Raw genomic sequence first — 13,603 nt, 5'->3', positions numbered from 1 at the left:
ATATATATATATATATATATATATATATATATATATGTATATGAATATAAATTTACTTGTACAGTGTGTATATATATATATGTATATGAATATAAATTTACTTGTACAGTGTATATATATATATGACTGAATATAAATTGAATATAATTCTGAGGGTTGTTCTTGAGCGTGCAGTTTGAAGCGGAGGGTTGTGCAGAAGGTCGTGAAGGCGGCGAACATGTCCCTGCTGGCCCTCTACAAGGAAAGGAAAGAGCGACCCTGACCCCCCCCCCCTCCGTGGACCCCGCTATTCACCACCCGAGCTCCACCACGAGACCGTGTGAATATAAATGAAAAGATGAATATAAATTTATTTGTATATATATATATATATATATATATATATATATATATATATATATATATATATATATATATATATATATATATATATATATGAATATAAATTTATTTGTATATGAATATAAATTGATTTGTATCTGTGTCTGTATATATATATATATATATATATATATATATATATATATATATATGTACCGTGTTCGTTTGTATCCCATGTCAGCATTTGCACCGTGTTTGCGTGCGTGGATATTTGCTGTCGCAATGTCCTGGTTGTGTCTGTCATGCACGTCTGCGTCCTATCACTTTGTGGTGTCCTCTCACAAGTGCTGTAATCATTCTATCGTCTGAGGCAGCCCTGAATGGACCGTGGTACCACGTTCTTGGTATGCCGATCCTCCTGCCATCCGTTCCAGTTAAGCATTTGGATAGCCAACTGCAACCGAGCAGCGTCGGCACCAAGGAAAAGGCGGGGTGTGGACCGCGTGGTCAGTCCCGAGGAGAAGGGGCGGGGAAGTCTATGCCACGTGGTCCGTGCCAAGTAGTAGGGGGCAGGGGGGGCACGGGCGGCGTAAACAGCGACTGAGAGTGTTGTCTGTGGAAGGAACTGCTTGACACCTCTTGGAATTCAAACGCTTCGTGGACCGAAAACGAAGGTGTTGGAACTGCTTTTGAAGCTGGAGCACAATTTCAAAGGATCACTGGGGCATTTCTTTTAAATCTGGATTTTCTCAGAAGCAGATCGAATTTGGTTGAGCCGTGCGGTTCGCTTCCAGGGGCAGGGAGACACCAGGAAGACCATGAGTTCAGAACGAGAGTCGGCGGGTGAGGGCGAGGCGAAGGGTCGACGCACAGAGTCCGCGGACGTGCACGGGGGAGTCCAAGCTCATGAGACTGATCCTGCACCGCACATTGTGCATGCACCTTCCAGACCCACGAGCTTCCTCATCGAGAACATCTTGAGTCCCGAATTCGGGCATCGACATAGGGACGTGGAAAACGGGGTGGGCGCCCTGACGGCTTCGGCCGGCTCTGGAGGCACGGCCACCTCGAGGCAGTCCGAGGGTCGAAGCTCCGAGGGTTGTGCACACGACCTGCTCTGGCCAGCCTGGGTATACTGCACACGGTATTCGGATCGTCCCTCTTCCGGTAAGAGCCTAATCTCACAGGTTAAAGGAACACCTGCTCCTTGTGGTCTTTACCTCGACGAGCCAGTTATCTCGTGCACCACGAAACAAAAACGGCAATGTGCAGCACTCATCGATTCGTAGAACTAACCATGGTGTGAGCACTCGCAACGACATACAAGAAACGCCAATGGGTTTTATACTTACAGATGTACAAACATACATACACAGATCCAACCAAAAAGGTGAGTACACCTGCCCTGCTGATGTGGTGGTGAACAAGCAAGAGCAGATCCAGTGACGTGCCTGAGACCGGGTCGGATCTTGTTGTTTATTACCAGATTACAAGGGTATATGTAGTTCCTTTTTTTCATTGGAAATGTATAAAACACACACACACACACACACACACACACACACACACACACACACACACACACACACACACACACACACTCGACATTATGTTCACACGTGTAAGGTCAATGTTACAACAAAAACTTTCAATCATCAATGAAATTGGTAATTATTCTTACGGAGCTCCATGGAGCGCACACCTCCACCAGGCTCAACAGTTTACCTTTGTTGGCCAACTCATGAGCCCGATGTGGATCTGGGTGGCCCACCGATAGACCCGATGTGGATCTGGGTGGCCCACCGATAGACCCGATGTGGATCTGGGTGGCCCATTGATACACCCAATGTGGATCTGAACCTGAACCAAAATGGAATCGCCTCGTTCTTGTCATCACTACCCATTTTATTACAACTTATCCACAACTTTTTGAATCCGGTGCCACATGTCGTTTTGGGCGCCATCTCCAAATGGTGAAAAATCACTTTTTAAAAATAAGATGAAAAACAAAAAACAAAAATCTCTTCTTCGGATCTTCACGAAAATTTAACAAATTGTCGCGCACGCAGCCTGTCCACCAAGTTTCATCCGAATCCGTCCATAACTGCTTGACATATCTTCCTGCTCACACAGACACACAGAGGTGAACACATAACAAGCTTTGTTCGCGCAGGTAACGACGCTTTTGGCCGATGGAGCTCCGTACGCCGCTCGGCCGGTCGAGCGGCGCAGTTTGGATCTGTACATTTGAAGGTGTATGTCCGGTGAGAAATGGAATCCATGGCATTTAAATATTTATTTTCTGTATTTATTCAGAAATTGATACAAAAAGGGTCCACACTCTGCGCCCAGTCGAACGAGTGGTCGCACGATCTCGCACGGCGTTAAGCAAGAAAATGAGGCCTTTTGGGTCATCATCGCGACGTTGCACTCCCGAGTTAATTTGTGCTGCAGGTGTACAACGTCCATTTGTGGCTCGGACGTTGTTACCTGGGCGTTTTGGGTCCCCGTGTCCTCGTGTCTTGTACCCCTCTATCTCGGTGTTGCTGTGTTTCCGTCCACCTCGGTGTTTCACAGGCAGGGTGATTCGTCGATGTGTGTGCCGTCCGTCGGATGCACGTTAAGCCAGACATCCTGACATTGCTTGGTGGACCTTAAACATCCCCATTGGTGTCCTTCGTGTAGAGGAGGCAAAGGCGAGCTATCACCGGCATCCTGGAACAAATTACTAATTCCTACCCGCTCAGTTGCCCACATCCTGTGTCGGAGCGGAAACCCTTCCAGAACTTGAACACCTCGGGAAAGAAACTACTTTGGTAGCAGTGACACTCTCTATGGGAGCATGGTGCACAATAACAATAACAATAACAGTGACAACGATAATAATAATTATTATTATTGTCTCGCATTTGTAATATGTGGGCAAACTGCGACAGTATGAATGTTATGCGAGGCCCTACATTTGGCGCACTCATGGACCAACTACAACACAACTCCCACACGTGGTGAACACAATCTGTGTAAGTTCTGATTCAGAAGAGTTTTCTCTTCACAAACCCACAAACGCATCACTCATGAAATTGTTCATCTCGTGTAATAAATGTCCACTTTTAAACGATGATCATGATGACCGAACACGTCGAAAAAAACAACCCAAACCCATCAACTAGTTATTAACTTGCAGCGATACTCGTGCTTTGTTCATTCTTTTAACCAACACGTCGTGCCTGTTCATGATCCGTGCTTTCGTACCACCAACATTGCCGACAGATCGGCCAAGACGTGTCCGTGTGTGGCAAACGGGCATGGACGGGGACTAATCGGCCAAAACGTGTCCGTGTGTGGCAAACGGGCATGGACGGGGACAAATTGGCCAAAACGTGTCCGTGTGTGGCAAACAGGCATGGATGGGGACAAATTGGCCAAAACGTGTCCGTGTGTGGCAAACAGGCATGGATGGGGACAAATTGGCCAAAATGTGTCCGTGTGTGGCAAACAGGCATGGATGGGGACAAATCGGCCAAAACGCGTCCGTGTGTGGCAAACGGGCATGGACGGGGACAAATCGGCCAAAACGTGTCCGTGTGTGGCAAACGGACATGGACGGGGACTAATCGACCAAAACGTGTCCGTGTGTGGCAAACAGGCATGGATGGGGACAAATTGGCCAAAATGTGTCCGTGTGTGGCAAACGGGCATGGATGGGGACAAATCGGCCAAAACGTGTCCGTGTGTGGCAACCGGGCATGGACGGGGACAAATTGGCCAAAACGTGTCCGTGTGTGGCAACCGGGCATGGACGGGGACAAATCGGCCAAAACGTGTCCGTGTGTAGCAAACGGAAATGGATGGGGACAAATTGGCCAAAACGTGTCCGTGTGTGGCAACCGGGCATGGACGGGGACAAATCGGCCAAAACGTGTCCGTGTGTAGCAAACGGAAATGGACGGGGACAAATTGGCCAAAACGTGTCCGTGTGTGGCAACCGGGCATGGACGGGGACAAATTGGCGAGAATGTCAGAGTGGGTACAGCGGTACGTATAACATGTTGGTCGATGTGGATGCTGCGTTATAAAAGCGCAATGAAACGACCTGAAACGTGCAATGTTGTTAGTGTGCGCTCGTAAGCACGTGTGTATCATGATTAATATTTTGCTTCATCTATCCGTTCGACGGGACGGAGTAAAAATGTAAACCGTTCATAACTCGACAGATAACATTGGGTTTGGTTTGGAGGAGAGAATTTTAAAAAGGAACGAATTGTTTCCAAGTCGTCGTTAATTCGACGTGAAGGAACGTCATCACCAATGGAACCACGTTCACCGTTTTCACATCACATCGTCATCCTTTTGGGTTGTTCAACATTTACATCGGGAATTCATGAATAGTCGCCCACGTGTCGTGTTTATTATAAATAATAATAATAATAATAATAATAATTGATAATAACGCCGTTGTTCATGTTCGTGAAAGCTGAAGACGATTTGTTCATTTCAAAATGGCGGACGTTTTATCGGATCACCCGGAGCGAGACCATTTGTCGTGAAACACCTCCGAAGTGGTCGTCGTCGAGACGTGTCCATTTATTGGGACGTGCGGCGAACGTTTGGCCTGGACCGTGGGCCGTGCGACACGACACGTCGCAGCACTTTTCGATACCCACGACCCTGGTGATTACAGTCCCACAGAGTGGCAGGGAAGGTCCATGTTTGGACGGAAACCCGTTCAGAATGCGGCCATAACCGAGCAGCTGAACACAAACTCCATCGCCTGCGGATAAACAAACTTACTTTGAAACCCAAACCCCCTTGTGTCCTGTGCTGGGTCCTGTGCGTCCTTCACAGGCACCGACGGGTTCTACATTGGCTCCATATTCCAATGGACATGTCATCCTAGTAAGTGAGGCATAACCATGGTGTTGGTTTAGTGGTTAGGGTGGCGGCTTGGGATCTGAGGGTCCTGAGTTCAAGTCCCGTTGGCCGCTGAATTAATATCCACCAGGAGGTTGACTCAGCCTGTCATCCTTCCGAGGTGGGCAAAATGAGTACCAGTGTACTGGTAAGGGGGACACTGCAACCAATGATGCAACCAGCAGGCACAGACTGCACTCGATAGAGAAAGAGAGAGAGAGAGAGAGAGTAAGTAAGGACCAGTCTCTTCATTGTTGTCGGACAGGTGTCCCCATTACATCACCAAATACTCATTGCACCTTGTTCAGCCTCCAATTATCGATAATGGCTTGTTGTTCTCTAACTGGACCCTCATGTTGCAGCACATCCCTCATTGATTCCTCACTTATCCATCGCAGAGTGCACGACCGCATTTTAACTCATCACCACTCGTACTATCAGATCCCGGGTACTCATTGCTCGTGCCCGATGTGTCCCCATCACATCACCAAATACTCATTGCACCTTGTTCAGCCTCCAATTGTCGACAATGGCTTGTTGTTCTTGAACTGGACCCTCGTGTTGCAGCACATCCCACGTCCCTCATTGATTCCTTACTTATCCATCGCAGATAGTCACTGTGCATGACCACACTTTAACTCATCACCACTCGTACTATCAGATCCCGGGTACTCATTGCTCGTGCCCCGTGTGTCCCTCACTCACAGGGCCACGAGTACGCAAGGCCAAGAAGAACGAGACGGAGGTGAAGCGGCCTCGAACGGCCTTCTCTCCCGAGCAACTGCAGCGACTGAAGGCCGAGTTCTGTTCGAGCCGGTACTTGAGCGAGGCGCGGCGTGGGGCATTGGCACGGGAACTCCAGCTGAGCGAGGCTCAGGTGAAGATCTGGTTCCAGAACAAGAGAGCCAAGCTCAAGAAGTCCGGCGGCATGAGGAACGGTCTGGCGCTTCAGTTGCTCGCTCAAGGCTTGTACAACCACTCGACAATGTGCCTCCATGGTGCCGACAAGGACGACAGCGAGTAGCGTCCCCACAATTGCTAAGGGTCCGGGTGTTCGGAGAGTCGGAGCTCGGAGTCTTGTGCTCGTACGGACCTCGGAGTCCGGTCCAGAGGGCTCCGTGCGCCTCCTCGTTTACCTGGCCTTTACCCACGTGTAAAGACGGCGACATACGGCTCGGAAAGGTGCACGCGACGACATCGTCGCCGGTGTGTTTGGCGCTTTAGGGAATAGTGCAACGGTGCTAGTGAGCGCAAAGTGTATGTGCAGGACGTATGTGAATTGGTTCCAGGTGATAACTCTACCTGTGTCGTGACTGTAATTTGTCTCAAACGTGTTTCATGCAAATTCCATATCGGTCCAATATATCCTTCATCTGCACTCGATTCAATCGTTGGCCAAGCCTTTTATACAGGCCAAAGATATCCTGCGCACGCACGCACACACACACACACACACACACACACACACACACACACACACACACACACACACACACACACACACACACACACACACACACACACTGGAAAATTATCAACATTGGACACATCTATGACATTGAACGTCCCCCGACTATTGAGGTTCTCACGTAGGAATATATCCAAATCATCCATCCTTGGGAAATCGACATCGATATTTAAAATGTGTACACGTTGTACCAACGGGCAAGGTGGCAATATGTCAGCAGGTATGTTTGGGTACCACTGTGACGACGCGTTCGCTCGCATTCGTCTCTTGTTTAAACTCGAACCAGGTACCGAAACAGAGCGTTCAACGCGCAGGTATAGTTAGTTACTCGTGGTTATTATGTGCAAGTTGTAATTATAATAATGTCCATCATGTACAATGTCCTGACTTGCTCCGAAGAAGGTTTGGAGCATGTCTCACACTGCACGTGCCTTGTGCGCATGTTTTTGTGTGCCAGCACGAACGTCATTGTCACTTACGAGCATGCGTAATAAACATTTATTTGAATTGTCGGTGCCAAAGTGTGTATCGATTCCAACCAAACACGGACGTACGTGTGTTTCGCGTGTTACCGGTGAACCTCGTCCGCATGACACGCACTGCTGATCTCATGAGTCGTTCACTTCGATTTCGTTCATTGGAACTGGGGTGGGAGGGGGAGGGGGTGTTTGAAGGTTTATGTGAACCAAACACTCAATAAAATCCAATAAACATGAAGGTTGTTCTTTTATTTTTAAAAACATGTACACACACACACACACACACACACACACGAATGACCCTGTATGTGAAACACCGCGATGACTGTTTATAGCTGGGTCAGGACTCGAACCCAGGCTCGAACCATCAAGTTAAGGTGTTTTGACTGAACATCAAGCCAACACGATGCAGATTGATCGTCATGTTTTTGGTGAAATTAATTCCACCAAAATAATTAATTTTAAAAGTGAAGCTTATTGTAAACGTGTCCACACTAAAGGAATTGTACATTTGTAGAATGTTTTTTTATTACACTGCGGTGACGAATCCCTAGATAACTCGCTTGTACATACATACATACATACATATTCGTGAGTTATGTCTTGGGTACTTACTTCATGGGAGTCATGTTAGGTTGGAGGAAGACAGGTACCCAGGGTTAACGGTACGTGTATTCCTTTATTCCCGTGGGTGAGTATTTGGTATCCGAGGAGCTGTGCAGGATTTGAGTTACCTTTTCGAGAGGTTCAGTTTTATCGGATCATATAAAGGAGAGAGAGACAGACAGACAGACAATGTTTCAGGTGTGGCCTGCTTGTGTTACCTTTTCAGGTGAAACCCCATCAGCCATCTTTGTCTGTGTGGACGTCATGTTTACCTGTATCTCGCTTGCACACGGACCCGGTGGCTGTGCACGGTGTTCCACGAACAAGCTGGATCTCGCCACAACGACTTCTCCTTTTCCTCAACACCTTCGGCGATTTCAATAAATTTGCGCTCGCAACATTCAACTCGTGAGACTTTGAGCTGGTTTGTTTGGGTTCGATTCCGATCCGACTTTGCTCCAACGTCTAGCCCATGCGGGGATCCATGTATGGCGCATTAACTGGTAGTCTGGTAGGGACACGTTAAAGATCTCACTGGGCCGTTTACAAAGACGAGGCGGTGGTGTTCTGGTGCCGTACAGGACGACCGTCAGGACGACCTCTGGCTCTCCGGACCGTTGCCGAGATGGGACAGCTTGCAGAGCCTGAGTGCGCAACTTTGGCCGAGCCTCATGACAACGAACAACCTGAAGGTGACAATAGACGAGGTACAGCAAGTAAAACAGCACGATCCGCACGAGAAATCTTTCACCGTCTGAATTATGTTTGGATAATATCTCATTGAATCGCTTTGTCTACGACTTTATAACATGGACATTCGGCAGACCAGTTGGGTTATACTGGTTCTTTGCCATTGCCTTCTCAGACATGATATGCAGTATGTGTGTGTGTGTGTGTATATATACATATACATATACATATACCTTGTACTTTTTTCATCTGCTTTGGATGGCTCTGAGTATTTCTTCCATACAACTTTTGGAATGGCACACTTGTACCATTGGGTCCGGTGAACATACTGTGTTTGAAAATAAAAAATTCAAAATTCAGATTTTCTTTGTTCTGAAAGGTTGAGATTGTTGTCGAAAGACAATGCACTCGAGCTAACCACCTTGTATAATACGTCGAGCCAGGACGACACTCGGAAGAGCGCATACCTCCGCCAGGATGAACACCGAACCAACTCATCCACCTAGTTTTGTCATAACTCATCCACCACTTTGTGAGATATCTTGCTGTATATTGTTTTTGGCCATATCTTTCAATGGTGAAAAATCACTTTAAAACGTCCAGTATTGTCCATCAAGTTTCGTCCAAATCCGTCCTCAACTTTTTTTGAGATATCCTTCTCACAGACAAACAAACAAACAAACAGAGAGACAGCGGTGAAAACATAACCTCCGTCCACCTTCTGTGTCCGAGTTAAGTATTGTGTAACTTATAAAAAAAAAATGTTAGGATAGGCCTGGCAGGATGGTGAAGATGTACACACACTCCCCCTCTGAGGTGTCTGGCCTGGGTTCGAATCTCAACCCAGTTGTAAGCTGTCGTCCTGGTGTTTCACAGGTGCGGTGATTTGTTGATGTGTGCGCCATCCCTTGGACGGACATTGAACGGGTGTCCCATCTGCTGGCGTTAGTTGCTTGACATTAAAGATCCCATGGTGTCCTTCTCAAAGAGTGGGTGAGCTTTTGCCAATTCCTGTAAAAACTAATGCGAGGAAGGCAATGGCAAAGCGCCCAGTATAACCCTTGCTCAGAAAACTGCTTCGGCAGCACCGATGCTCTGTAACAGAGTGAGTATGGCACATCAGAATGACAATACAGTGTATGTTAGGATACCTTGAGGTTTTTTTTCACCGTATCTTTCTGTTTCCGAGTGTCTGTGACCAGAGGTATCCTCTCTGCTGCTCCAAGAGGCTGTCTTCGAAAGCGGAGGATACCTGCTCCAGAATGGACTTGTTTAACAGTTTTTGTTCATTTTGTTGATGTGATGTATTTGCTCGTCTCATCAGTCAGTGCCTTTGCATGTGTTATTGTGCTTGGTGTTGTGTTTGCATAGTCACGTGATACACCAGTGGATCACAGGCCATATGACCTGGCTGCAGGGGATTGAGATTCCGCCATCTTGGCTGCAATACACGAGACGTGCTAACCCTGGTCCCATGTGTCCGTGTGGTCTGTCCGTCGGGATACAACACTCGGTTTGTGCATCTTTATCCAGGTCCTGAGATCTTGCGGCCCTCACTCGGGTTTGTTACTGTTCCATCATTACCCAACTTTCTGCCCCACTGTCAGTTTGTTGCCCTTTTCACCTCTATCACCTCACTCTTCCATGAACATTGATTTGGCAAGGTCAAATAAAAGTATGAAGAAAAGCTACTATTGAAACTGCTGCAAAATGTAGGAAAAAAAAGTTGAATTACTGTAAGTAAATAAAAATAGTAAAATTGCATTTCCTAAATTTACAGCCAGACTGGGTGGTGTCATGGTTCGAGCCAGACTGGGTGGTGTAACGGTTCCAGCCAGACTGGGTGGTGTCATGGTTCGAGCCAGACTGGGTGGTGTAACGGTTCAAGCCAGACTGGGTGGTGTAACGGTTCCAGCCAGACTGGGTGGTGTAACGGTTCCAGCCAGACTGGGTGGTGTAACGGTTCCAGCCAGACTGGGTGGTGTAACGGTTCCAGCCAGACTGGGTGGTGTAATGGTTCGAGCCAGACTGGGTGGTGTAAAGGTTCGAGCCAGACTGGGTGGTGTAAAGGTTCGAGCCAGACTGGGTGGTGTAACGGTTCCAGCCAGACTGGGTGGTGTAACGGTTCCAGCCAGACTGGGTGGTGTAACGGTTCCAGCCAGACTGGGTGGTGTAACGGTTCGAGCCAGACTGGGTGGTGTAACGGTTCGAGCCAGACTGCGTGGTGTAACGGTTCGAGCCAGACTGGGTGGTGTAATGGTTCGAGCCAGACTGGGTGGTGTAACGGTTCGAGCCAGACTGGGCGGTGTAATGGTTCGAGCCAGACTGGGTGGTGTAACGGTTCGAGCCAGACTGGGTGGTGTAACGGTTCGAGCCAGACTGGGTGGTGTTACGGTTCGAGCCAGACTGGGTGGTGTAACGGTTCGAGCCAGACTGGGTGGTGTAACGGTTCGAGCCAGACTGGGTGGTGTTACGGTTCGAGCCAGACTGGGTGGTGTAATGGTTCGAGCCAGACTGGGTGGTGTCATGATTTGAGCCAGACTGGGTGGTGTAATGGTTCGAGCCAGACTGGGTGGTGTAACGGTTCCAGCCAGACTGGGTGGTGTAACAGTTCCAGCCAGACTGGGTGGTGTAACGGTTCGAGCCAGACTGGGTGGTGTAATGGTTCGAGCCAGACTGGGTGGTGTAATGGTTCGAGCCAGACTGGGTGGTGTGATGGTTCGAGCCAGACTGGGTGGTGTCATGTTTCGAGCCAGACTGGGTGGTGTGATGGTTCGAGCCAGACTGGGTGGTGTGATGGTTCGAGCCAGACTGGGTGGTGTGATGGTTCGAGCCAGACTGGGTGGTGTCATGGTTCGAGCCAGACTGGGTGGTGTCATGGTTCGAGCCAGACTGGGTGGTGTAACGGTTCCAGCCAGACTGGGTGTGTAATGGTTCGAGCCAGACTGGGTGGTGTAAAGGTTCGAGCCAGACTGGGTGGTGTAACGGTTCGAGCCAGACTGGGTGGTGTAACGGTTCCAGCCAGACTGGGTGGTGTAACGGTTCCAGCCAGACTGGGTGGTGTAACGGTTCCAGCCAGACTGGGTGGTGTAACGGTTCGAGCCAGACTGGGTGGTGTAACGGTTCGAGCCAGACTGCGTGGTGTAACGGTTCGAGCCAGACTGGGTGGTGTAACGGTTCGAGCCAGACTGGGCGGTGTAATGGTTCGAGCCAGACTGGGTGGTGTGATGGTTCGAGCCAGACTGGGTGGTGTCATGTTTCGAGCCAGACTGGGTGGTGTGATGGTTCGAGCCAGACTGGGTGGTGTGATGGTTCGAGCCAGACTGGGTGGTGTGATGGTTCGAGCCAGACTGGGTGGTGTCATGGTTCGAGCCAGACTGGGTGGTGTCATGGTTCGAGCCAGACTGGGTGGTGTAACGGTTCCAGCCAGACTGGGTGTGTAATGGTTCGAGCCAGACTGGGTGGTGTAAAGGTTCGAGCCAGACTGGGTGGTGTAACGGTTCGAGCCAGACTGGGTGGTGTAACGGTTCCAGCCAGACTGGGTGGTGTAACGGTTCCAGCCAGACTGGGTGGTGTAACGGTTCCAGCCAGACTGGGTGGTGTAACGGTGCGAGCCAGACTGGGTGGTGTAACGGTTCGAGCCAGACTGCGTGGTGTAACGGTTCGAGCCAGACTGGGTGGTGTAACGGTTCGAGCCAGACTGGGCGGTGTAATGGTTCGAGCCAGACTGGGTGGTGTAACGGTTCGAGCCAGACTGGGTGGTGTAATGGTTCGAGCCAGACTGGGTGGTGTCATGATTTGAGCCAGACTGGGTGGTGTAATGGTTCGAGCCAGACTGGGTGGTGTCATGATTTGAGCCAGACTGGGTGGTGTGATGGTTCGAGCCAGACTGGGTGGTGTAACGGTTCCAGCCAGACTGGGTGGTGTAACGGTTCCAGCCAGACTGGGTGGTGTAACGGTTCGAGCCAGACTGGGTGGTGTAATGGTTCGAGCCAGACTGGGTGGTGTCATGATTTGAGCCAGACTGGATGGTGTGATGGTTCGAGCCAGACTGGGTGGTGTAACGGTTCCAGCCAGACTGGGTGGTGTAACGGTTCCAGCCAGACTGGGTGGTGTAACGGTTCGAGCCAGACTGGGTGGTGTCATGGTTCGAGCAAGACTGGGTGGTGTAACGGTTCGAGCCAGACTGGGTGGTGTAATGGTTCGAGCCAGACTGGGTGGTGTGATGGTTCGAGCCAGACTGGGTGGTGTGATGGTTCGAGCCAGACTGGGTGGTGTGATGGTTCGAGCCAGACTGGGTGGTGTGATGGTTCGAGCCAGACTGGGTGGTGTGATGGTTCGAGCCAGACTGGGTGGTGTCATGGTTCGAGCCAGACTGGGTGGTGTAACGGTTCCAGCCAGACTGGGTGTGTAATGGTTCGAGCCAGACTGGGTGGTGTAAAGGTTCGAGCCAGACTGGGTGGTGTAACGGTTCGAGCCAGACTGGGTGGTGTAACGGTTCCAGCCAGACTGGGTGGTGTAACGGTTCCAGCCAGACTGGGTGGTGTAACGGTTCCAGCCAGACTGGGTGGTGTAACGGTTCGAGCCAGACTGGGTGGTGTAACGGTTCGAGCCAGACTGCGTGGTGTAACGGTTCGAGCCAGACTGGGTGGTGTAACGGTTCGAGCCAGACTGGGCGGTGTAATGGTTCGAGCCAGACTGGGTGGTGTAACGGTTCGAGCCAGACTGGGTGGTGTAATGGTTCGAGCCAGACTGGGTGGTGTCATGATTTGAGCCAGACTGGGTGGTGTAATGGTTCGAGCCAGACTGGGTGGTGTCATGATTTGAGCCAGACTGGGTGGTGTGATGGTTCGAGCCAGACTGGGTGGTGTAACGGTTCCAGCCAGACTGGGTGGTGTAACGGTTCCAGCCAGACTGGGTGGTGTAACGGTTCGAGCCAGACTGGGTGGTGTAATGGTTCGAGCCAGACTGGGTGGTGTCATGATTTGAGCCAGACTGGATGGTGTGATGGTTCGAGCCAGACTGGGTGGTGTAACGGTTCCAGCCAGACTGGGTGGTGTAACGGTTCCAGCCAGACTGGGTGGTGTAACGGTTCGAGCCAGACTGGGTGGTGTCATGGTTCGAGCAA

General features: G+C 49.9%; 1 protein-coding gene across 1 annotated transcript; it reads left to right on the top strand.

Moving 5' to 3' along the window:
• Positions 1 to 908: 908 nt before the first annotated feature.
• On the top strand, positions 909 to 6,749 carry LOC147020901 (homeobox protein engrailed-1-B-like). The gene is made up of 2 exons (XM_085890549.1): positions 909 to 1,488; positions 5,940 to 6,749. The coding sequence occupies exons 1-2, from the start codon at positions 1,140 to 1,142 to the stop codon at positions 6,254 to 6,256; spliced, it is 666 nt and encodes a 221-aa protein (XP_085746675.1). The 5' UTR covers positions 909 to 1,139; the 3' UTR covers positions 6,257 to 6,749.
• The last annotated feature ends 6,854 nt before the right edge of the window (positions 6,750 to 13,603 follow it).

The sequence above is a fragment of the Eptatretus burgeri genome, chromosome 8 (assembly GCF_056783735.1).
Source record: "Eptatretus burgeri isolate ZD-2024b chromosome 8, Ebu_testis_v1, whole genome shotgun sequence".
NCBI lineage: Eukaryota > Metazoa > Chordata > Myxini > Myxiniformes > Myxinidae > Eptatretus > Eptatretus burgeri.
Note: the sequence above shows the minus strand (reverse complement) of the source record. Positions and strands in the feature narration are given on the sequence as shown.